The sequence below is a fragment of the Sapajus apella genome, unplaced genomic scaffold, assembly GCF_009761245.1.
Source record: "Sapajus apella isolate SASKATOON/1434 unplaced genomic scaffold, GSC_monkey_1.0 scaffold97, whole genome shotgun sequence".
Classification (NCBI taxonomy): Eukaryota; Metazoa; Chordata; class Mammalia; order Primates; family Cebidae; genus Sapajus; species Sapajus apella.
In genome coordinates, this window is record NW_022437037.1 from 3,456,138 (window position 1) to 3,481,013 (window position 24,876).

Consider the following 24,876-nt stretch of genomic DNA (forward strand, 5'->3'; position numbering starts at 1 on the left):
TCCTGGGTTTTTGATGAGCTGCAATGAGAAGCTGAGGGCTTTTTTACTTCTGTATTTTACTATTTTTTTTGAGATGCAGTCTCACTCTGTTGCCCAGGCTGGAGTGCAGTGGCATGATCTTGGCTCACTACGACCTCCGCCTCTCAGATTCAAGTGATTCTCTTGCCTCAGCCTCCCAAGTAGCTGGGATTACAGGCGCGCACCACCATGTTTGGCTAATTTTTATATTTTTAGTAGAGACGGCATTTCACTATGTTGGTCAGGCTGGTCTTGAACTCCTGACCTCATGATCCGCCCACCTCAGCCTCCCAAAGTGCTGGGATTACAGTTGTGAGCCACTGTGCCTGGCCTATTTTACTTTTTTAAGAGATGGGGGTCTCACTATGTTGGCCAGGTTGGTTTTGAACTCTTAGGCCTCAAGCAATCCTCCTGCCTCATCAGCTTCCCAGAGTTCTAGGATTACAGGCATGAGCCACCGAGCTTGGCCAGCCTTTTTGCCTCTCAATGATGGGTAATAACATTGACTCAGCTTGATTTTAATCCCCATTTTATTTTATTTTTATTTATTTTTCTTGAGACGGAATCTCACTCTTGCCCAGGCTGGAGTGTAGTGGCATGATCTTAACTCACTGCAACCTCCACCTCCTGGGTTCAGGAGATTTGCCTGCCTCAGCCTCCTAGGGAGGGACCACAGGCGTGCACTACCACACCCAGCTAGTTTTAGTAAGTGCAGTGGCACGATCTTGGCTCACTGTAACCTCTGCCTCCTGGGTTCAAACCAGTCTCCTGCCTCAGCCTCCCGAGTAGCTGGGACTACAAGCATGCATCACCAAGCCTGGCTAATTTTTTTTTTAGACTGAGTCTTGCTCTGTTGCCAGACTGGTATTCAGTGGTGTGGTGGTCCCAGCTCACTGCAACTTCCAACTCCCTGGTTCTAGCTATTCTCCTGCCTCAGCCTCCCGAGAAGCTGGGATTACAGGCACGAGCCACCATGCCCAGCTAATTTTTGTATTTTTTTAGTACTAATGGGGTTTCACCATGTTGGCCAAGATGGTCTCGATCTCTGATCGTGTGATCTGCTCGCCTCAACCTCCCAAAGTGCTGGGATTACAGGTGTGAGCCATTGTGCCCGGCTAATTTTTGTATTTTTAGTAGAGACGGGATTTCACCATGTTGGTCAGACTGGTCTCGAACTCCTGACCTCATGATCCACCTGCCTAGGCCTCTCAAAGTGCTGAGATTACAGGGGTGACCCACCATGCCTGGCCTAGTTTTAGTATTTTTAAATTTTATTTTATTCATTTATTATTATTTTTGAGACAGAGTTTTGCCCTTGTTGTCCAGGCTGGAGTGTTGTGGTGCGATCTCAACTAACCATGACCTCTGCCACCTGGGTTCAGCCAATTCTCCTGCCTCAGCCTCCAGAGTAGCTGGGATTACAGACACTCGCCACCATGCCCAGCTAATTTTTGTATTTTTAGTAGAGACGGGGTTTCGCCATGTTTGCCAAGCTGATCTCAAACTCCTGACCTCAGGTGATCCACTTGCCTCGACCTCCCAAAGTGCTGGGATTACAGGTGTGAGCCATCACACCTGGCCTTTGTGTTTTTTGTTTTTTTTTTTTGGAGATGGAGTTTCGCTGTTGTTACCCAGGTTGAATGAAGTGCAATGGCATGATCTTGGCTCACTGCAACCTCCGCCTCCTGGGTTCAAGCAATTCTCCTGCCTCAGCCTCCCGAGTAGCTGGGACTACAGGCGTGCGCCACCATGCCCAGCTAATTTTTGTATTTTTAGTAGAGACAGGGTTTCACCATGTTGACCAGTATAGTCTCGATCTCTTGACCTCGTGATCCACCTGCTTCGGCCTCCCAAAGTGCTGGAATTATAGGCGTAAGCCACCGTGCCTGGCCCCCTTTGTGTTTTTTTTAGTGGAGATGGCGTTTCACCATGTTGGCCAGGCTGGTCTTGAACTCCTGACCTCAAGTGATTTGCCCTCCTCAGCCTCCCAAAGTGCTCGGATTACAGGCATGAGCCACTGTGCCCAGCCAACCCCCATGTTAAAGAACCTGTGTCAGGTGCTTGTGTTAATGTCTAGACCTCAACAACTTTAATGTGTAAATGTCACATTTTGCCTCTGATTATGAAATCTGGGCCTGTTCACGGAGCCAAGTTGTCTTTGCTTATATGTCAGTGCCACTTGGTTGATTTCCCATAGCAGGACAACCCAGCATTGTCCACGGCTCTCCAATTTCACTTTTGTTTTCCAGTCCATTGTGAGGGAGGTAATCAGTGCAAAGCAAAACATGTGGCTTACTTCAGTAAGAGCATCAGAGCCTGTCTGTTCCAAATCAGGGTCAGTATTTGACCCTTAGTCACCTTCCCACTTCCTGGAGGATACTCCTTCATGAAGTCCTGGCACAACCCCTGGTAAATGCAGGATGCCAGAACCAGCTGAATGGCCTGGCACAGACTAGGCAGTGACCAGCACACCTCCTTCGGGCTCAGATAGTGGTATTTGATATTTCACCAGATGTAAATGTCTTCTCCCGTGTGGATGGATGGTCTTTGTAGGGCAAAGTCCTAAAAAGTGGCACAGGCTGAACCAGCAACCTCAGTCGGTTAAGAGATGGGCCTGAGAGAGGTCTGGTTCATTCATCTGTAATTTATCATAATTTTGGGTGAGGACTTACTTTTTCCCCAAGTGTATGTTTTTTTTTTTTTTTTTTTAGATGGAGTTTTGTTCATGTTGCCCAGGCTGGAGTGCAATGGTGCGATCAGCCACCTCCGCCTCCCGAGTTCAAGCGATTCTCCTGACTCAGCCTCCTGAGTAGTTGGGATTACAGGCATGCACCATCACGCCTGGCTAAATTTGTATTTTTAATAGAGATGCGGTTTCTCCATGTTGGTCAGGCTGGTCTCGAACTCCAGACCTCAGGTAATCTGCCTGCCTTGGCCTTCCAATGTGCCGGGATTACAAGCTTCAGCCACCGTGCCCAGCCAGTTCTTTTTTTTTTTGTTTTTTAGACGGAGTCTGTCTCAGAGGCTGGAGTGCAGTGGCCCGATCTCAGGTCACTGCAATCTCCGCCTCTCGAGTTCAAGTGATTTTCCTGCCTCAGCCTCTTGAGTAGCTGGGACTACAGTTGTGTGCCGCGCCACCACACCCAATTTTTGTATTTTTAGTAGAGATGGGGTTTCACCATTGGTCAGGCTGGTCTCGAACTCCTGACCTGATCCGCCTGCCTCGGGCTGCCAGACTGCGGGGATTACAGGCGTGAGCCAAGGTGCCCGGCCTAGTATACGTTCATATAGTGACTAATATCTAGTTTGGGCCAACCATTCCGAGGAGAGAGACTATTTTGGATTGGCCCACATTACACCATCACACCAACAACGTGCCAGATGAAGAGAGACTTGAGGGGCTTGGTCGAGGTCGTGGAGGGGCTCAAAGTTAGAGGCCTCCCCCTCCACCGCTGCACCAGGCTGGGCGACCTAGCCTCAGGGGGCGCTGTTCCCCCCACCCCCACCCCGGTCACCAACTGGCCAGAGCCTGCAGGCGCGCGGCTGGGAAGGCTAGAGGACCTGGGCGCCGGCGATGCTCCGCCTGAACGTCCATCCCGGGCATGCGGCGCGGTCACGCCAGGGGGAACCGCGGCCGCCGGGGCCCCGGTGCTATGGCCGGAATCCCGCGGAATGTTGGATCAGAGGGAGCCGCTGGGGCGCGAGACCTCGGTCGTGGGGTCCGGGGCGCTGGACCGGTGCGGACGGGAGGCGGCGCTGGTCCCCCGGGTCCGGGCGGGCCAGCGGGTCTCGGGAGGGGGCGCCCGATCCCGCGTCTCCGGCGCCACTTCCCGGGAAGTTTCAAGTTTGAAAGTCCTGGCGGAGGGGCCGCGGCTTCCGGGACTGGAGTGGCGGAGAGGAGGGCCCAGAGCGGCCGGAGCGGCGCCATGGAGGAGGGGGCGCCGCGGCAGGTGAACCGCACGCGAGGAGTGCGCGGGGCCGGGGGGTGCGGGAAGCCCGGGTCACCGCCCCGGCGCCCCCAACCGCGGCCGCGTCCCCCACCCCGCCCCTCGCCCGCGCCCCTTCCCTGCCCCTGCTCCTGCCCCTGCCCCGACCCCGCGACGCCCTCGCAGAGCCGACCTGAGCCCCGGGTTTGGTCGTTTCTGGGCTCTGCAGCGTCTCCAAATCAGCCCCCGGCTGACCCGGAGCGAGCACGGCTGAGTCCGCATGTGCGCCACCAGGGTGGGCCCCAGACGACATGTCCTAAAGTCGGTTTTCCCTGATGGGGCTCCAAGGCCGACGGGAATTAGCCGGGATAGGAAGGGGGGGCACGCGAGCCTGGGGGGATTAGAATGTGCGCGCAGCCCGGGGCGCAGTGTGTGCCACGCTTGGCACTGGCGGGAGTCCCTCCCAGAGCACACGAGGCGAGAGGGGAGCGGCCTCCCAGCTCCGGGGCGGGAACCTTCGAGTACACAGCGGGTTCTAGAATGCAGAGGGGGCCAGGTTTCCTGCCAGAGGTGGCAGTAGGTGCGCTTGGGCCCGGGGGACCGACGCAGTGTCTGTCTGCTACTGAGGAGGGAGAGGTGGTGTCCTGTCCCGGAGACAGTGGTGGGGAGGGGGACATTTGCGGACAGGAGCGGGTCCCGGCACAGAGCAGGAAGGAGGAGGTGTGCGTTTCCATGTCAGAGTTCTAACCCAGGGCAGACAGGACCATCGGAGTGTTTGGGGGTGCGCGTAGACTCTTGAGTGCCCAATCCAGTCGGTTAGGCCGCCGTCAGGGCTGGGTCTGCCCCCTCCCACCCCCTTTCTCTGGAGGTCCTCCGCCTGTTCCAGAGGTAGTTGTACACATTTTCCGATTTCCTGTGGGGCCCCGCCCTGCAGCGGCAGCTGGGTGACTCAGGACCCCGGTGGCCGGGCCCCCAGCTCCATGGGATCTTTGTTTGCTCCGGCCTTTGGCTCTGGCCCTGTGGCCTGGGGCGGTCAGAGGATTTCCTGAACCTCGCCCTTGCCCTCTGACAGTTGGGCCAGCAGGCCCCGATGAAGTCTGGGGTGGGGGGGTCCCTGAGTCTGGGGTTGCGGTCCTTTCCACTGGGCTCAGGAGATGGAACACAGAGAGGTAAGATGGGGTTCCTGCAAGAGCTCTTGTTGGGGGGTATCGTGGGTTACCCCGGCCTGAGGTCACCTTTGGCACTGGTTGCTTTGAAATGCTGGTGACTGGAAAGGAGGTGTTCCTGGCTCCAGCCTGGGTGAAGCAGTGAGAGGGCCTCTACTTCCAGGAGCTGAGTGGGGAGTGGGCACCCAAGGACTTCCTAGCCCCTCACTGTGCCTCTGCTTTGCTGCCTGTGGCATCGGGACATCAGGGGAACAAGCCCTGGCTCCCAGGCCCTTGGCTGTTTCTCTTGTGGCTTTGTTTAACCCTTACTCAGCCTTGAGCTTTCCTGGGACTCTACTTTGCATTCCAGACTTAGAGAGAGCAACCTGAATTACCCAGGGCTGCCAGGGACAGCTGGGGCCCAAGAGATGGTGGCCTCTCCTCAGTGTCTTGACTGTGGCCAAGTTACTTCACCTCTCTGGGCCTCAGTTTCCTCACTAGAAAATGGGGGTGGGGTGGGTAATAGGCTGGGTGTGGTGGCTCATGCCTGTAATCCCAGCACTTTGGGAGGCTGGGGCAGGCAGATCACCTCAGGTCGGGAGTTCAAGACCAGGCTGGCCAACACAGAGAAACCCCTTCTGTACTGAAAATACAAAATTAGCCAGGTGTGGTGGCTCATGCGTGTAATCCCAGCTACTAGGGAGGTGAGGCAAGAGAATCGCTGGAACCTGGAAGGCAGAGGTTGCGGTGAGCTGAGATTGCCCCATTGCACTCCAGCCTGGGCAACAAGAGTAAAAATCTGTCTCAAAAAAAAAAAAAAAAGAAAAAGAAAATGGGGATAATGACCGCTGCTACCGGGTGGGGTTGCTGGGAGGAGTGATGTGGTAATACATGCAAAGCTCTTAGAATAGAGCCTGGCACCCGTTTACCGTGTGAACAATCCCCCCAGCCCCACCCTTCTCTACTGGGCAGAGGACAGGAGCCTGGCCTAGATGAGTGGCCTGGGAGTTTCCGTCTGGCTCAGGCCTGAGCTCTAAGGGGAGAGAGGCTTCCCAAGCCCTGTGGGTGTCAGTCCTGGGTGCCGTCCTTTCCTCCGCCTCCATCTTCAGTGAGCAGAAGCTGCTGGTGACTGTGGCACCCCAAGACTGCTCTCCACCCCCTGCAGCCTGGGCCGAGCCAGTGGCCCCCGGAGGATGAGAAAGAGATGATCCGCCGGGCCATCCAGAAGGAGCTGAAGATCAAGGAGGGGGTAGAGAACCTGCGGCGCGTGGCCACAGACCGCCGCCACCTGGGCCATGTGCAGCAGCTGCTGCGGTCCTCCAACCGCCGCCTGGAGCAGCTGCATGGCGAGCTGCGGGAGCTGCACGCCCGAATCCTGCTGCCCGGCCCCGGGCCTGGCCTGGCTGGTGAGTGAGGAGCCGAGACTGCTCAGGACAGAAGGCTGCAGGCCCACCAGCCCTTGGCCTCGGCCTTGGCCTTGGCCCTGGCTGCTGTGGCAAGACCGCCTCACCTCCTGCCCATAAGAACAGTGGGGGAAGGAGGAGAGGCCACAGTGTGGGTCTCGGCTCTGGGTGAGGGACTCATATGCTTCATATCCCCGTGCACAGAGCCTGTGGCCTCGGGAACCCGGCCGTGGGCAGAGCAGCTCAGGGCTCGACACCTGGAGGCCCTCCGGAGGCAGCTGCAGGTGGAGCTGAAGGTGAAGCAGGGGGCTGAGAACATGACCCACACATGCGCCAGTGGCACCCCCAAGGTAAGGCCCTACAGTCTGATGTCAAGGGCACCCTGGTGCCTGCTCTGATGGGGAAATGCTGCTCAGCCATTGAGCCCGTAAGGGAGACATTGTCCCGGCCTGCAGCCTGATGGGGAAAATATAGCCCCAAAGCCCAGCTGGGTAAGGAAGGCCTGGCTGCAGTCCCTAGTGTGACAGAGAAGACCTTGCCCTGGTCTAATGGGATCCCAGCCCAGCCCCAGTCCCAATTCCCAGCATGATGTGGGGAACTGGGCCTCAGTCCTTGTCTGACAAGAAGGCTTGGCTGTGGCCCTGATATGATGAGGGAGGCATGACCTTAGCCTTGATCTGAGGGGAGAGACTTAGCTTAGCCCCTGCCCTGATCTAATGTGGGAGGCTTAGCCCCAGCCCTGATTGGTTGGGTGAGGCTTAGCCTCAGCTCTAGTCTGATGGGAGAGGCATGACCCCAGCATGGATATGAAAGTGGAGGCTTGACTCCAGCCCTTGTTAGTCTGATGGAAAAGGCTCCCCCGCCCCACCAACTAGTCCAACAAGGGAGGCTTGACTCTAGTGTCTGGCCAACTGAGTGGGGCTTGACTTTAACCCTGTTCTGATGGGGGAGACCCAGCTCCAGTACCTGGTCTGATGGGGGAGGCTGTGGCCCAGGCCTGGTCTGATGGGCTTGTCTCACGGCCCCATAGGAGAGGAAGCTCCTGGCAGCCGCCCAGCAGATGCTGCGAGACAGCCAGCTGAAGGTGGCCCTGCTTCGGATGAAGATCAGCAGCCTGGAGGCCAGTGGGTCCCCAGAGCCAGGTAAGGCCTTGAGACACAGGGAGGAAGGAGCAGGGCAGAGCAGGGCCTGAGGGCTGCCCTCCTCCCCACAGGGCCTGAGCTGCTGGCGGACGAGCTACAGCATCGACTGCATGTTGAGGCAGCCGTGGCCGAGGGCGCCAAGAACGTGGTGAAACTGCTCGGTAGCCGGAGAACACAGGACCGCAAGGCGCTGGCTGAGGTCAGGCCCCCAGCCCTGGCCCTCTCCTAAGGCTGGCTTGTTCCCTATGCCACCCTCTGCAGGGATGTGAAGGGAGGGTGGCCGTGGAGAAGCAGAAGGCACCTTCTGTCGAGACTTCATGTGGAAGGTGGCTCTGGGTGGACTGGGCTTCTGCCCCCTGCCACACACCCCACGGGCTGGCTCTCCCTGTGTCCCCTCCGCAGGCTCAGGCCCAGCTCCAGGAGTCCTCCCAGAAACTGGACCTCCTGCGGCTGGCCTTGGAGCAGCTGCTGGAGCGACTGCCTCCCGCCCACCCTTTGCGCAGCAGAGTGGCCCGAGAGCTGCGGACTGCAGTCCCTGGATACCCCCAGCCTTCAGGGACACCTGTGAAGCCCACCGCCCTGACAGGTAGCCAGGGTTCCTCCCTCTTCAGAGTTCTTCTCTTTTTGGGGCACCCGGAAGCACAGGGAACTTTGGGGGGAAGAGTTCCAATCCTGGCCCCACCACCTACTAGCAGCGTGACTGTGGGAAACTGACATTCCTTCTCCAAACCTCAGTTTATCCATCTGTAAAATGGGAATGATAATAGGACCTACCTTATAGGGTTGCTGTGTTGCGTGTGATGTGTTAAGCACAGTGCCTAGCACAGTCAGCCCTCGGATAATGTAGCTTTTATTTATATAAATAACCAGAATAATGCGTAAAGCACTGGTGTTGGGAAGCTCGCAGCCCTGGAAAGCTTGATACCCAGCACTGGGCAGCTTGGACTATTAGAAAGTTTTCTAGATCAGGCTCGGTGGCTCACACCTGTAATCCTAGCACTTTGGGAGGCCAAGGCTGGTGGATCACAAGGTCAGGCTGGCCAAGATAGTGAGACCTCATCTCTACTAAAAATACAAAAATTAGCCAGGTGTGGTGGTGGGTACCTGTAATCCCAGCTGCTTGGGAGGCTGCGACACAGAATTGCTTGAACCTGGGAGGCAGAGGTTGCAGTGAGCTGAGACTGGGCCACTGCACTCCAACCTGGGCAACACAGTAAGTCTCCGTCTCAAAAAAAAGAAAAAAGAAAAGAAAGTTTCCTTGGGCCAGGAGCCATGGCTCATGTCTGTAATCCCAGCGCTTTGGAAGTCTGAGGCAGGTGGAGGTCAGGAGTTCAAGACCAGCCTGGCCAACATGGTGAAATTCCGTCTATACTAAAAATACAAAAATTAGCCAGGCATCGTGGCAGGTGCCTATAATCTCAGCTACTCAGGAGGCTGAGGCACGAGAATCTCTTGCGCCCAGGAGGCGGAGGTTACAGTGAGCCGAGATCCAGCTATTGCACTCCAGCCTGGGCAGCAGAGCATGACTCTGTCTTAAAAAAAAACAAGAGTTTTCTTAGAAAAATAATAACAATGAAATTAAACTAAAATGGCTGGGCACAGGTGGCTCACACCTGTAATCCTAGGTGTGATTAGGAGGCTGAGATATGTGGATCACTTGAGTCCAGGAGTTTGAGACCAGCCTGGGTAACATGACGAAACTCCAACTCTACAAAAAATACAAAAATTATCCGGGTATGATGGTTCATACATATAGTCCCAGCTACTTGGGACGCTGAGGCGGGAGGATCACTTGAGCCCAGGGAGGTTGAGACTGCAGTGAGCCATGATCACGCCACTGCATTCCAGTCTAGACCATGGAGTGAGAACTTGTCTTTAAAAAAAAAAAAGCCAGGTGCGGTGGCTCATGCCTGTAATCCCAGCACTTTGGGAGGCCGAGGTGGGCGGATATGAAATTAGTCGGGTGTGGTGGGGCACGCCTGTAATCACAGCTACTGGAGAGGCTAAGGCAGGAGAATCACTTGAACCCAGGAGGCGGAGGTTGCAATGAGCCGAGATTGCGCCACAAAAAAATGAAGCAAAAATTAGCTGGGTGTGGTGGTGCATGCCTGTAATCCCAGCTACTTGAGAGGCTGAGTCAGGAGAATCTCTTGAACCTAGGAGGCGGAGGTTGCAGTGAGCCAAGATTGCGCCACTGTACTCCAGCATGGGCAACAAAGCAGGACTCCGTCTCAAAAAAAAAAAAGTTTTCTTATCTTGTACTGAGATCTGTCTCCTTGTTATAGCAGCCAAATTGTAATCAACAAATAATCTCAGTGCATGGGCTTCGAAGCCCTGAGCTTCCCACCGATACAGTGTGAGCTGGAAAGGCCAGCGCCTGCGCACACAGAGCACTGCTGCAGAACAGACTGACCCATTCCATTGTGAGCAGAGCTGAGAAGAGGAAATGCATGCTTTGGATGGTGCCCTCTCACCTGGCCTTGGGGAATCAAGGAATGTTTTCTTTCTGTATTTTTTTTTTTTTTTTTTTGGGGAGGGGTTTTGCTCTTGTTTCCCCGGCCTGAGTGGAATGGCGCGCGGTGGACCCGGATCGCAACCACCGCCCCCTGGGTTCAGGCAATTCTCCTGCCTCAGCCTCCTGAGTAGCTGAGATTACAGGCACGCGCCACCATGCCCAGCTAATTTTTTGTAGTTTTAGTAGAGACGGGGTTTCACCATGTTGGCCAGACTGGTCTCGAACTCCTGGCCTCATGATCCATCCGCCTCGGCCTCCCAAAGTGCTGGGATTACAGGTGTGAGCCACCGTGCCCAGCCACACTGCTTTCTCTACCCTTTCTCTAACCCTCTAGTGACCTGACACATGGACTTACTCCGCTGGCAAAACACATTTTATATCTGTTGGGGAAGTTGGGGCTGAGCTGGGACTAACTTTCACTGTTCAGATAGGGAAACTGAGGCCCAGGGAGCAGGTGGGTCAGGACAGGAAGCCAGGCTTCCGGCTCCCTGTCCTAAGCTCTTGTCCTTGCCACAGTGCTCTCCAGGCCCCAGCTCTGGGCAGCATCCTGTTATGTGCTGTGGCTCTGTGCAGCCTGGCTGAGGTCTGAGGTCTGAGCCTGTGTCCCTGCCACTCCAGCACGTGGAGGGGAGAGTCAGTTGCTCTGCCCTGGAAAGGGGTGGCTGCCACAGAGAAGCATGCAGCCTGGGACAAGGTCGCTCCTCACCTGGCACTGGCCAAGTCGGAGGCCTCCCAGGGTGTCAGTGGGGTCCAAGGGCACCCTCTGGGGTGCCTCATGATGCTTGGGAGCTGCAGTGGGGGCAGCAGGTTCCTGTTCAGGCACTCCGGGGCACCATACTGGGTGAGGCTCCTCAGGTAGCTGCCCCAGCCTTGGGTGGGTAGGGTCTGGGTTCAGCCACCTCCTGGGGAGGGTGGCCTTCCTGGGTCCCAGGACACCTTGGTAGTGGCAGTGGGAAGATGGCATCTGACAGCACTCCCCCCCAACAGGGACATTGCAGGTTCGTCTCCTGGGCTGCGAACAGTTGCTGACCACCGTGCCTGGACGCTCCCCGGTGGCCGCGCTGGCCGGCAGCCCCTCCGAGGGCTGGCTTCGGACCAGGGCCAAGCAGCAGCGAGGCCGAGGCGAGCTTGCCAGTGAGTAGGGAAGGAGCTTGGCGGGGGAGCAGGAAAGCCCTGCTCCTGGCCCGCCCTGAGCCCCGGCTCTGGCCCTGCAGGCGAGGTGCTGGCCGTGCTAAAGGTGGACAACCGCATTGTGGGCCAGACGGGCTGGGGGCAGGTGGCTGAACAGTCCTGGAACCAGACCTTCGTCATCCCACTGGAGCGAGTAAGGCCGGCCTTTGTTTGGTCAGGGGTGCCCTTGGGCTGCGGGGCAGAAGGCTGCCCAGGTCAGGGCTGGTCCTGCACCCCACCCTTCAGCCTGCCGTCCCCAATACAGGCCCGTGAGCTGGAGATTGGGGTGCATTGGCGGGACTGGCGGCAGCTCTGTGGCGTGGCCTTCCTGAGACTTGAGGACTTCCTGGACAATGCCTGTCACCAACTGTCCCTCAGCCTGGTACCGCAGGGGCTGCTTTTTGCCCAGGTGCTCACTGCCTCCGCCCTCTGACCTGGCGGGCTCCTGGGGATCAGGGCCAGGAAGGCCTTCAAGACCAATGTACTGCACGTAGGTGCAGAGATTGAGGACCAGAGAGTCTCCAAGAATAAGGACTCCTAGCCACCCTCTTGGGGCTGCATCTGGAGGCCTGGGTCCTTTTCCTGACTGCCCTGCCTCAGGTGTGACCCTGGACAAGTGGCTCTTCCCTGGGCCTCCATTTCCCCACTACTACCAATGAGGACATTGAATCTGTTTCTGTGGGTCCTTCTGGCTCTTGCGTCTGTTCACACTGGGGGCCTGGGCTAGGATCGCAGGGGCAGAGGAGGTGCCATGGCAGACGTGGGAGGCGACTGGTCCGCATCCCTGCCCCCGCCCCTGCAGGTGACCTTCTGCGATCCTGTCATTGAGAGGCGGCCCCGGCTGCGGAGGCAGAAACGCATCTTCTCTAAACGCAGAGGTGTGGAGGGAATGGGGGCTGTGTGCAAGGGAGTAGGGCTAGGGCCCCGGGGGGACTGAGCTCCCCTTTTTCTCCCAGGCCAGGACTTCCTGAGGGCTTCACAGATGAACCTCAGCATGGCGGCCTGGGGGCGTCTCGTCATGAACCTACTGCCCCCCTGCAGCTCCCCAAGCACCATCAGCCCCCCCAAAGGGTGCCCTCAGACCCCGGCAACACCTCGAGAGGCCTCTGACCCTCCCACCCCCAGGTGAGGAGCACCCTCCCCTAGACTGCATGCTTCTCTGTGGCTGCCTCGCTCCAGGTCCAGGCGGTGTCTCTCTGTCTGTCTGTCCATATTGCTCAGTCCCCAATCCTCTGTCCGTTTCACTTTGGGGAAGTGTGTGGATCCTGCCAGCTCTTTGATCTGCCCGTGCTGGGCCCTGTGTCTACTTCCTCCCTACAGTAATTTCCTGCCCAAGAAGACCCCCTTGGGCGAAGAGATGATGCCCCCACCCAAGCCCCCACGCCTCTACCTTCCCCAGGAGCCAACATCCGAGGAGACTCCGGTGAGGGGCTGGCAGGACTAGTGGCTCCTGGGGGCGACCAGGGCTGGTGGGGTCACCCAGGCGTGGGGTAGATGGCCTGGAGGGAAAGAGAGAAGGAAGCCCAGCCCTGTCCTGAGCTTCTCTGTCCTCACAGCGCACCAAACGCCCCCATATGGAGCCTAGGACTCGACGTGGGCCGTCTTCACCAGCCTCCCCGACCAGGTACCCTGATCCTGTGCATCTTCACGTTTGAGACGTTCGTCTGCTTGCTTGAACGATTGTGTATCCATTTGTGCATTACTCCCTGGCTCCCTGGTGGATGCGCTGGCTGACTCTAATTTGCTAAGTCCACATTATTGAGCTCCAGCTGTATGCCAGCTTCTAGAAGCCCTTACTGCAGGTCTTTCTTATGAGACCATAGGTCAGGAAAGCCCAGGACTGGGGCTGGGAGGCTTGGAGTGGCTCTGGGTGGGGACCCAGCCCTTGCTGTAGGGTGCTTCCTGTACTCTTTTGTTTTTTTGAGACGGAGTCTCTCTCTGTCCCCAAGCTGGAGTGCAGTGGGGTGATCTCGGCTCACTGCAACCTTTGCCTCCCAGGTTCAAGTGATTCTCCTGCCTCAGCCTCCCAGTAGCTGGGACTACAGATGCATGTCACCATGCCCAGCTAATTTTTCTATTTTTTTTAGCAGAGACAGGGTTTTACCATGCTGGCCAGGATGGTCTCGAACTCCTGACCTTGTGATCTGCCCACCTTGGCCTCCCAAAGTGCTGGAATTATAGGCATGAGCCACTGCGCCCGGTCTGTACTGTCTCTTTCTTTGCAGGAAACCCCCTCGGCTTCAGGACTTCCGCTGCTTGGCTGTGCTGGGCCGGGGACACTTTGGGAAGGTAGTGGGCTGAAGCCGGTGCTGCCGTGGGACAGAGTTGGGGGGCCTCATCACATGAGCCGGGAGAACCTGATCTGTGGGCGTGGTGGCGGAGGCTCCCTGGCTCGGCCCATCTGGAGCCCAACCTCGCCCTGGCCTCAGGTCCTCCTGGTCCAGTTCAAGGGCACGGGGAAATACTACGCCATCAAAGCGCTGAAGAAGCAGGAGGTGCTCGGCCGGGACGAGATGGACAGGTGTGTGGGGGCGCCGCAGGGCACCTGGGATGTCTGTCCTGGGCTCCTAGGGCTTTGGAGAGGGGACCCCGTGGGGGCGCCGCAGGGCACCTGGGATGTCTGTCCTGGGCTCCTAGGGCTTTGGAGAGGTGACCCCGTGGGGGCGCCGCAGGGCACCTGGGATGTCTGTCCTGGGCTCCTAGGGCTTTGGAGAGGGGACCCCSGGGGCCAGCCAGGCCTGCATTCTCTTTTGGCGCCTGCAGTAGTTAGCTGTTTCCTTGAGCAGGTGCCCTCTTCTCTCTGTCAGTTTACTCTACTGTAAAACGGGGGCACTGATAGCTGTGCAGGTCAGAGGCCCTTGTGAGCCCCTGACATACAGAAACCATCACTCTGCGGCCAGGCGCGGTGGCTAATGCATGTAATCCCAGCACTTTGGGAGGCCAAGGCAGGTGGATCACTTAAGCCAAGGAGTTCGAGACCAATCTGAACCACATGGTGAAACCCAATCTACAAAAAATAGCTGGGCATGATGGCATGCACCTGTAGTCACTCAGCTACTTGGGAGTCTGAGGCAAAAGGATTGCTTGAGCTCAGGAGATGGAAGTTATAGTTATTACTGGAGATCTCCAGCCTGGGTGACAGAATGAGACCTCATCTAAAAAAAGAATAATAAATTAAAAACAAAGGGCCGGCCGGGCGCAGTGGCTCAAGCCTGTAATCCCAGCACTTTGGGAGGCCGAGGCGGGTGGATCACAAGGTCAAGAGATCGAGACCATCCTGGTCAACATGGTGAAACCCCGTCTCTACTAAAAATACAAAAAATTAGCTGGGCATGGTGGCGCGTGCCTGTAATCCCAGCTACTCAGGAGGCTGAGGCAGGAGAATTGCCTGAGCCCAGGAGGCGGAGGTTGAGGTGAGCCGAGATCCCGTCATTGCACTCCAGCCTGGGTAACAAGAGCGAAACTCCATCTCCAAAAAAAAAACAAAACAAAACAAACAAAAAAAAACAAAGGGGAGGCTGGGCACAGTAGCTCATACCTGAACCCCAGTACTTCAGAAGGCCAAGGTGGGAGGATTGCTTTAGCCCAGGAGTTAGAGGTAACATAGCGAAACCACCTCCCTACAAAAAAATAGAAAAATTAGCTGGGCATGGTGGTGTGCACCTGTGGTCCCAGCTACTTGTGAGTCTGAGGGGGGAGGATTGCTCTGAAACCCAAGAGGTCAAGGTTGCAGTGCACCAAGATCACACCACTTCACTCCAGCTTGGGCAACAAAGCGAGACCTTGTCTCAAAAAAAACAAAAACAAAAAACAGGGCCAGTCATGGTGGCTCACACCTGTAATCCCAGCACTTTGGGGGGCTGAGGCAGGCAGATCACGAGGTCAAGAGATCAAGACCTTCCTGGCCAACATGGTGAAAACCCATCTCTACTAAAAATACAAAAAGTAACTGGGCATGGTGGCATGTGCCTGTAGTCCCAGCTACTTGGGAGGCTGAGGCAGGAGAATTGCCTGAACCTGGGAGGCAGAGGTTGCAATGAGCTGATATTGCGCCATTGCACTCCAGCTTGGTAACAGAGTGAGACTCCATCTCGAGAAAAAAAAAAAGGGCTGAGCGTGGTGGTTCATGCTTCCAGCATTCTGGAAGGCTGAAGCAGGTGGATAACTTGAGGCCAAGAGTTTGAGACCAGACTGGGCAACATGGTGAAATCCTGTTTCTACTAAATATGTAAAAATTAGCTGGGTGTATTAGCACGCACCTGTAATCCCAGCTACTTGGGAGGGTGTTGTAGGAGAATCGCTTGAATTTGGGAGGCAGAAGTTGCCATGAGCCAAGATCGCATCACTGCACTCCAGCCCAGGTGACAGAGCAAGATTCTGTCTCAAAAACAAACAAAAAAAGAAACTGTCAGCCTACCCGCCTGGCACTTTGGCTGAGGGCACAGGGAGCCAGGGGTATTGTGCAGGGCACAGGGCACAGCCAGGGGACATTTTCCTTCCCTCCAAGACTCTTGCTCTCTCCTGCAGCCTGTACTGTGAGAAGCGGATCCTGGAGGCTGTGGGTCGCACAGGGCACCCCTTCCTGCTCTCCCTCCTTGCGTGCTTCCAGACCTCCAGCCATGCCTGCTTCGTGACTGAGTTTGTGCCCGGTGGTGACCTCATGATGCAGATCCACGAGGATGTCTTCCCGGAGCCCCAGGCCCGGTGGGTTCCATCCCTTCTGCCTGCTTCTTCCAGCAAACTTTGCCTGCTTCCCTACATAGTGCTTTCTCCAGGTGCCCAGCAGCAGAGGAGCAGGAGTCAGAGGCCTTGGCTCACATCCTGGCACCAACTGACAGCATTCGTGACCCTGGGCATTAGCTTATGAAGCTGTGCATTAGGTTTTTGTTTTTGAGACAGAGTCTTGCTCGGTCACCCAGGCTGGAGTGCAGTGGCGTGATCTCGGCTCACTGCAATCTCCACCTCCTGGGTCCAAGCGATTCTACTGCCTCAGCCTCCCGAGTAGCTGGGATTACAGGAGCCTGCCACCACGCTTGGCTAATTTTTGTATTTTTAGTAGAGACGGGCTTTCGCCATGTTGGCCAGGCTGGTCTCAAACTCATGACCTCGTGATCTGCCCACCTCAGCCTCCCAAAGTGCTGGGATTACAGGTATGAGCCATCACCACACCTGGCAAGCCTCAGATCTTTATTTGAAAAACAGGCATGACTGTCCGAGTGCAGTGGCTCATGCCCGTAATCCCACACTTTGGGTGGCTGAGACGGACAGATCACCTGAGGTCGGGAGTTCGAGACCAGCCTGACCAACATGGAGAAACCCCATCTCTACTAAAAATACAAAATTAGCCGTGTATGGTGGTGCATGCCTGTAATGCCAGCTACTTGGGAGGCTAAGGCAGGAGAATCACTTGAACCTGGGAGACAGAGGTTGCAATGAGCCAAGACCGGGCCATTGCACTCCAGCCTGGGCAACAAGAGTGAAACTCCATCTCAAAAAAAAAGAAAAAAAATAAAAATAGGCATGATTGGCCAGGTACCTGTAATCCTAGCACTTTGGGAGGCTGAGGCAGGTGGATCACCTGAGGTCAGGAGTTGGTGACCATCCTGGCCAACGTGGCAAAACTGTGTCTCTACTAAAAATATAAAAATTAGCCAGGCATGGTGGTGCGCGCCTGTAGTCCCAGCTACTTGGGAGGCTGAGGCAGGAGAATCACTTGAACCTAGGAGGCAGAGATTGCAGTGAGCCAGGATCCTGCCACTGCACAGCCTGAGTGACAGAGTGAGACACCGTCTCAAAAGAAAAAAACAAGGCTGGGTGCAGTGGCTCACGCCTGTAATCCCAGCACTTTGGGAGGCAGAGGTGGACAGAGCACGAAGTCAAGAGATTACGACCATCCTGGCCAACACGGTGAAACCACATACATCTCTACTAAAAAAAAAAAAAAAAAAAAAAAAAAAAAAAATTAGCTGGGCATGGTGTTGGGCACTTGTAATTCTAGCTACTTGGGAGGCTGAGGTAGGAGAATCGCTTTAACCTGGAAGGCGGAGGTTACAGTGAGCTGAGATCATACCACTGCCCTCCAGGCTGGTGACAGAATAAAAAAAAAAAGAAAGAAAAGAAAAGTAGGCATGATTATAAAAATCAACTGCAGGTTGCTGTGTGCACCCTTAGTCCCTCAGCCCAGGAAGGGTGGGGTGGGAGTGCACAGCAACCTTGGGGTGACCTTGGGACTGTTGGAGCACCCCCACCCTGAGCATGATGCTTGTCCCAGTCTCACTCACCTCTGACTCTGGCTGGGACATCCTGGTGCCTCCCTGCCCTGCCTCCGTGGTGTGTGACTTGGGCCTGAGTTCTTTCATAACCACCCCTGCAGCTTCTACCTGGCTTGCGTTGTCCTGGGGCTGCAGTTCTTACATGAGAAGAAGATCATTTACAGGTGACTTTTGTCCAGGGTTGCCTGGGGGGTGGCGGTGAGGTGGGTGAGGACACAGACACCACCTCCCTCCTGTCTGGGCTGCTCCAGGGGCAGTTGGTATTTCCTGGGTCTAAGCCCTGCTCAGCCCCTTTGACCTGCACCCTTGCCCTCAGGGATCTGAAGTTGGATAATCTTCTGTTGGATGCTCAGGGATTTCTGAAGATCGCAGACTTTGGACTCTGCAAGGAAGGTGGGGGCCGTCCATTGGGATCCACATCTCCAGCCTCGTCTACCCAGCCTGGCCAACAGGATTATGGGCATATGGCATCTCCTAGGAAATCTCCCCACCCACCCACCCACGGATGCCCTGGTTCCCCCACCCCAGACCTCATTCAGGGGGACGGCTGGGCACACTGGCCCTTTCTTCCCAGCCCTAGAAGCTCCTAGAGATCCCCGGCCTGCCTTTGGCCCGAGGGAGAGCCTGTGGTCAGGGCTGGGAGAGGAGCCTGAGTTCTGCCTTCTGTGACCTTAGCCTGTGAGCCTGCAGTCGAATGGCGGAGTAAACATTCCCACTTCCTTGGGCACAGGGCAGGGCTTGGCATAGGCTCAGCTTCCTGCATCATAAGGCTGGGCTGTTGAGGTTTTTGTGAATAGGCCACAGCAAGCAGCTATTGGTGTGTGTGTTGGTTTGCAGGGATAGGCTTTGGGGACCGGACTAGCACCTTCTGTGGCACCCCAGAGTTCCTGGCTCCCGAGGTGCTGACACAGGAGGCGTATACTCGGGCTGTGGACTGGTGGGGGCTGGGCGTGCTGCTGTACGAGATGCTGGTGGGCGAGGTGAGTGCTGGAGCTGCTGCCTGGGCCTCTGGGTTGGGGTGGGGGGGCCCGTGCATCCTGCTGAGCCCCATCTCCACAGTGCCCGTTCCCAGGGGACACCGAGGAGGAGGTGTTTGATTGCATCGTGAACACAGATGCCCCCTACCCCGGCTTTCTGTCGGTGCAAGGGCTTGAGCTCATTCAGAAGGTAAGCACTGCAGGGGCTGGGACTGGGCTGGATGGCCACTCAAGGCCTGTGTGCCCTCTTCCATGGGACAGCAGACCCCCTGACACTCATCCTTGGAGCCCTCTGGGCCAGCACGCTTGGGGCCCGAGGATGGCGGCAGTGCCTGGGGCTCAATGCCGTAAGTGAGCGCCCATCCCACTGCTCAGCTCCTCCAGAAGTGCCCGGAGAAGCGCCTTGGGGCGGGGGAGCAGGATGCCGAGGAGATCAAGGTCCAGCCATTCTTCAGGGTGAGTGGCTGGGGTGGCAGCTGTTCCCTGTGCCTGGCAGGGTGGGTGGCATGGAGTGACTCCTGGAGTTGACGTTCCCGCCGTCTCAGGCACCTCTCCTTTTCTTCCAGACCACCAACTGGCAGGCCCTGCTTGCCCGCACTGTCCAGCCCCCATTCGTGCCCACCCTCTGCGGCCCTGCAGACCTGCGATACTTTGAGGATGAATTCACAGGGCTGCCGCCTGCCCTGACCCCACCTGCACCCCACAGCCCCCTCACTGCCCGCCAACAGGCTGCCTTCCGGGACTTCGACTTTGTGTCAGAGCAATTCCTGGAGCCCTGAGGACGTCTCCTGGCCCCTCTGCTCTCTACCCCCACAGACTGTTAGAGCCTCTGCTCACCCACCTGTGTGCCCTGCCTGGAGGCCCAGGACTTGCTTGGCATTTATGAGCCCTTGGGACTCAAGGTGGCAGCCATGGGTCCGCTGTCATGGGCCTTGCTCAGTGTCCCCGGGCAAATTGTGTCCCCTCCACCTCCAGCTCGCCCTCCTCTACCTCCCAGTGAGACCTGGCCCAGAAAGGGTGCCACAGTGAGGAATGATATGATTTGTCTTTTGAAGATTTGACTTGCTTTATAGATTATTAAATTCATACATGTGCACTGGCGGCAGCCTGGGCTGGGTTGGGCTGCGGTGGAGCCCGAGGTCCGCTTGGGCCTGAGCCGCCCACAGGTCTTCTTCCCCTTCTTCCTTGGAAGGTAGAACCGCCCACCGAGGCAGGGATCTGTCTGTCTTGAAGCTCCGTTCTGGGGCCTGAGGAGTGCGCAGGAATGAGCAGCCCCAGGCCCTCCGAGGGCTGACCCCAGCTGGGAACAGGCCCCGTGGTTTTCAGGCACAGGACGGCAGCCTGGCCTCCAGCGACCCTAAACAGCTGGGCTGCTGCCCTCCTCCTCCTCCTCAGCCCAGAGCGTCTCCCAGGACCCTGAGGGCCATCCGCAGAAGAAGTGAGCCAGGTTGCGGGTCAGGCCCCGGTCAAAGGGGTTGCCGGGGCGCTGGCGGAGATAGGCGATGCGGTGTGAGGACATGAACTCCCAGGTGGTGGTGTTGCTGGCCACCAGGTAGAGGTGCGAGGCGAGGAGCAGGCTGGCCACCAATGAGAAGAGGGACAGCAGCAGGAAGGTGGCAAACAGGAGCCCGCTGGACCGCAGCCACAGCCCCCAGGGCTGGAAGAACCGGAGGCCTGACCTGCAGTGCAGGGGACAGGGGCCTGCTGCTGGGGAGGGCTGGGGAGCTCTTCCCTCCCTGTGCCGGGTCCCTGGGAGCCCTGGCTCTGTCCACCCCTGTGGACGCATGCATCCCACCCTCTCCCTACACCCTGGGCAGCACCTACCATGCCAGGTAGAGGCCCCACAGAAGCACCAGCAGCTGCAGCACCAGGTAGACCACAAAGAGTGGGTGGTTGCGCTCCCCCACGCAGTTCTCCATCCAGGGGCAGTGGTGGTCGTAGCGGCGGACGCAGCGGCGGCAGTCACGGCAGTGCCGAGCCCGCAGGGGTTGCTGTGGGCATGGAGGAGAGTGGGGACTCCGTGCCAGCCCTGCTGTGTGCCCACCACTGAGGGGGGAACCAGGGCCTGAATCTCGAAGGCCTTCTTGGAGGAGGGGTGAGGTCCAGGCAGTGGGGCAGGAGGAGGTCGAGGAGTCTCAGCTTTGGCCCGACCTCTCCCACGGGGGTTCCTGCCTCACTCACCAGCACCAGGCAGTATCTGCAGCGCCGAAGAGGGATGGCTGGAGGAACCATGGCTGTCTGCTCCTCTTTGATCTCCTCCTGGAATGAGGGGCGGGGTGTAAGACAGGGTCCCTTTGGGAGACAGGTGGCACTGGTGAGCAGCTTCCCTAGGGGCCGGCTTAGCTCTGGGTGTGGAGTTTGGGGCCCATCCCATGCAGAATGGAGGTGTGGGTGTGGCAGAGCGCCCTGGACCGAGGGCAGCTGTGTGATGCTTGTCAGTCTTTTCTTTCTCTGGCCCCAGCAGTTTCCTCGCTACTGTAGGATGGAGCTCTAGGACTGGCAAGAGGATGCACTGAGCTGCCCCCACAAGAGCCCGCAGCACAGAACCTGGCATGGAGACTGTGCTGGGTGTTGAGTCCCTGTGGGCGAGAGTCAGGGCCCCTGGTTACCTGAGGCTGGGGCTGCACATTCACATAGCCAGGGTCCATGAGTGACACAGCGAGGTAGAGCAGCAGGGAGCCCAGCACCAGGAGCAGAAAGGTGAGCGGCAGGAGCAGCTCCCCCTGCTCCTCCCATTGCCGCAGCTCTGGAGAGGCCAGAGAACACAGTGAGGCTGGGCTGGGCAGAACAGGAGTGGATGGGGCTGGGGTGCAGCTGGAGGTAGGGAAGTGTGTTCCTGGCTGAGCAAAGGCCTGGAGAGGATGGTTCCATGTGTGGCTGTGTGTGGCCAGCAGTTCATCTGCACTTTATCTGGAGGGTCAGAGGGAATGATGGAAGGTTATAGGGCCAGATCTGTTTTGGAAAACCTCATTGCTAGAGAAATGGATCGGGGGAAGCCTGGGGGCAGAGAATCTGGCCAGAAGGAAGAAGAGGGTAGCTGCAAAGGCCTGGCAGGGAGTGAGAGAGGAAGGAATAGACAGAGGGGGCTTCTGGGTGAAGGAAGCCAGACCTGACTGGATGTGGGGGAGAGGGAGGAGGGGTCTAGGGTCTCTGGCTCTGCCATGGTGAGAGACTGCCCAGGTCTGAAATGCCTGAGACAGCTATGTGGGGGAGGGTGCAGCCAGCAGGCTCAGATGCTGCAGAGGGGCATAAGCAGGGTCCAGTGGGCTTCAGCACATGGAGGCGACAGGAAGTTGGAGAGATGGGGTGCAGGGCAAGGAATGAGGGGGCATGAGTCCACCAGACAGCAGAGTGTGGACAAATCCAGTGTCCCTTGGTTGTAAGAAGGAACAAAAATAAAAGGGTGGCTTTCGAGAGGGGTCCTTTTCTCATAAGGAGACCTGAGCAAGTTTTTAGGCTAAAGGGTGAAGGTGGTGGAGGAGGTTTGAGGTCTTGGGAGTAAACCCAGAAGGGGCCCTAGTCCAGAAACAGGCTGGACCACCATGGAAGGAGGGCTGGGGGCTGCCGTGGGTGACAGTGGGGGAGGCTGCCTGTGTGTGGTAGGTGAGGTGCTGAGTAGGGGTCTACTGAAGGAAATGGAGGTGGGTGGGTGGGTGAATGGGTGTTCCTGTGGGAAGATGGGAGATGGGCCGCATCCCATGGGGTGTTCTCTTGCCTGAGGGGTTGCCTAGACTTGGGCAGCTAGTGGCCATGGGGGTGTGGAGGGTGTGGATGTGGGTAGAATGCCAATCTTTGCATATAGTTGAGCCGCGTAATTGTAAGGATGGAAAGATTTGGGGTCAGTTCCTGGGAAGGATCATGTGGGTCCCAGGATCAGGGGACATGGGGTTCAAGTCGGTCCTTGGATCTGGTGGGCACCGGCTAGGTCCTGGGATGGACAGGGCATCTGGCAGTGATCAGGAAGATGCTGGAGTTAATTAGGGATCGACGGGGTATCAGGCGGAGAGCAGGTGGCTCTTGGAATGATAGACGGGGAGGGGGCTTCAGGAGCTGGCGGAGATCGGGCCAATCCCAGGATCTCCAGGGATTAGGCGGGGGACCCAGTGAGACACGAACGTCTAGGGAACCACGCGGGATCGGGTGGGTCCGGGGTCGCTCGGGGTCCGGCTCACCGGTATCGTGCAGGAAGAGCACCAGCGTGATCCCCCATGTCAGCACGGTATGCCCGGTCCGCACCAGGACCCCAGAGCTGAGGAGCGCCCAGGGCGCCATCGCCTCGACCCGGGGCCCCACCCGGAAGAAGCGCCCAGAGGGGCGGGCCCTCCGAGGGAGGGGCACGCGACCGCCCGGGGATTGGTGAATCCGGGAGGCGGGCGGGGCCGGACTGGGTCAGGGAGGCTGCCTATTGGATGGCAGCTGCGGCCGATTGGGTCCTCAAGCCAACAGGTGCCTGAAGAGGTTGAGGGCGGGGCAGGCGCGCGCGCAGCTGGTAACTCCCCCAACTCCAGCCCTACCCGCCAGGTAACTTTTGAAAGCCCGGGAGCGCGCGCGCGCCTCCTCGGCCCTCTCCTGTACCCGCCCCCATAGCCTCGCGCATGCGCATAGCGCCCTGGGCGCTTCAAAGATCCTGGCGCTTCAAAAGATCCAGCAAAATTGTGCCCATTTCAAAGATGTGATGATTAAGGCCTCGAGAGGGCCAGGGCTCGCCCAAGGTTGCTCTGTGGTGACAGCTTTACCTCCTTGCTATTTATTATCAGGTATTGCAAATGGACGAGAGAAAAGTGGAGGTACGTGGGGCACATTCCGACTATGGGTGATCCAACTTAGGCGGGAGTCAGAAATACCAGCACTGCCCCTTCCTACCCAAGTGACCCTGGGCGAGTTCCTGAGCCCCTCTGAGCTGTTTTCTGTCTCTATAAGGAGGCTGTCAATAGTGTCTCCCTCCTAAGGTGTTTGGGAGGATTAAATAATGGAAGCGCCTTGTCTGGCACGGGACTGTCTTGCCTCTCCTGCTGTGAGCCACCACCTACAGGCGGACTTTCCCCGCCGGAGGCTTCAGGCTGTCCTCCTTCCCTGTGTCCCCAGGGCCTTCCCCACTCAGCCCTGCCTCTCCAGCATCCTCCTCCGCCAACATCTGATTGGCTCCATCCCAGCTCCTCCAGGATACTCCTCTGACATCTGTTGTTTTTCTCAGCTCAACATCCTCTTTTTGGTTGGGGGAATCGACTTCCCATCCCATGTGATTGGAGAGACTGGCCCTCACCTCACTGGATGGTGTGCGGGTGGAGGCTGTGTGCGTGTGTCTCTGCAGAACCAATCACAGGCCTTCCATGAGATTACTGTCTAGATGCTGAGAGGAAGGGGCATTATTTTGGATCTCGAGCCTAAGGAATGGGATATAAGGCAACCGGGAGCCATCTTTACGCTGTGAGGAGAGGACCTATCCTGTCTGTGGCTGGATAAAATGAGACCAACTTATTTTTATTTATTTATTTTTTGAGACAGAATCTCCCTCTATTTCCCAGGCTGGAGAGCAGTGGCTCAATCTCGGTTCACTGCAACCTCCGCCTCCTGGATTCAAGCAATTCTTCTGCCTCAGCCTCTCGAGTAGCTGGGACTACAGGCACGTGCCACCATGCCCGGCTAGTTGTTTTTGTTTTGGTATTTTTAGTAGAGACTGGGCTTTACCATATTGGCCAGGCTGATCTTGAACTCCTGACCTCGTGATCCGCCCGCCTCAGCCTCCCAAAGTGCTGGGATTACAAGCATAAGCCACCGCGCCTGGCCGGAGACCAACTTAAGACACATAGAGAGGGATAAGCAGCACTAAAGGAGGGATCGGGAGATGGTCCAAACAACGTTATCTGAACCCTCTAGATCCAGCTGTTCCTGGAAGCCAATACTAACTCTGCATCCCCTGGTTGCAAGAGCCAATGAATTCCCACTTTTTTTTTTTTTTTACACGGAATCTTGCTCTGTTGCCAGATAGCTAATTTTTGTATTTATTTATTTTTTTAGGTGGGATTACAGGCACACACCACCACTGGTCTCGAACTCCTGACCTCATGATCCACCCACCTCAGCCTCCCAAAGTGCTAGAATTATAGGCATGAGCCACTGCGCCTGGTCTGATTTTTGTATTTTTAGTACAGACAGGGTTTCACCATGTTGGCCAGCATGGTCTCGATCTCTTGACCTTGCGAACTGCCTGCCTTGGCCTCCCAAAGTGCTGGGATTACAGGCATGAGCCACCACGCCCAGCCTTTTTTTTTTAAAAAGAGCCTCACTCTGGAGTGCTGCAGTGGTGC

The 24,876-nt window shown here is 57.0% G+C and overlaps 2 protein-coding genes across 6 annotated transcripts; one reads left to right on the top strand and one right to left on the bottom strand.

The window, feature by feature from the left end:
* Positions 1-3,529: 3,529 nt before the first annotated feature.
* PKN3 (protein kinase N3) lies at positions 3,530-19,662 on the top strand. 4 transcript variants are annotated; one of them, XM_032257485.1, is made up of 22 exons: positions 3,530-3,968; positions 6,255-6,495; positions 6,697-6,842; positions 7,523-7,634; positions 7,706-7,833; positions 8,037-8,220; positions 11,137-11,283; positions 11,364-11,473; positions 11,585-11,728; positions 12,122-12,197; positions 12,276-12,444; positions 12,640-12,742; positions 12,876-12,943; positions 13,545-13,608; positions 13,749-13,840; positions 15,847-16,023; positions 17,693-17,755; positions 17,908-17,984; positions 18,429-18,571; positions 18,651-18,758; positions 18,944-19,024; positions 19,135-19,662. In XM_032257485.1, the coding sequence occupies exons 1-22, from the start codon at positions 3,621-3,623 to the stop codon at positions 19,345-19,347; spliced, it is 2,994 nt and encodes a 997-aa protein (XP_032113376.1). In that variant the 5' UTR covers positions 3,530-3,620; the 3' UTR covers positions 19,348-19,662. The 4 variants fall into 4 exon arrangements, with proteins under 4 accessions (XP_032113376.1, XP_032113377.1, XP_032113379.1 ...); XM_032257486.1 differs by having other exon boundaries at positions 11,585-11,701; XM_032257488.1 differs by having other exon boundaries at positions 18,944-18,977; positions 19,132-19,223.
* Positions 19,621-22,883, bottom strand: ZDHHC12 (zinc finger DHHC-type palmitoyltransferase 12). 2 transcript variants are annotated; one of them, XM_032257489.1, is made up of 5 exons: positions 22,741-22,880; positions 21,178-21,314; positions 20,750-20,827; positions 20,393-20,559; positions 19,621-20,247 (listed from the first exon to the last, which is right to left on the bottom strand). In XM_032257489.1, the coding sequence occupies exons 1-5, from the start codon at positions 22,838-22,840 to the stop codon at positions 19,926-19,928; spliced, it is 804 nt and encodes a 267-aa protein (XP_032113380.1). In that variant the 5' UTR covers positions 22,841-22,880; the 3' UTR covers positions 19,621-19,925. The 2 variants fall into 2 exon arrangements, with proteins under 2 accessions (XP_032113380.1, XP_032113381.1); XM_032257490.1 differs by having other exon boundaries at positions 20,024-20,225; positions 22,741-22,883.
* Between the last annotated feature and the right edge of the window lie 1,993 nt (positions 22,884-24,876).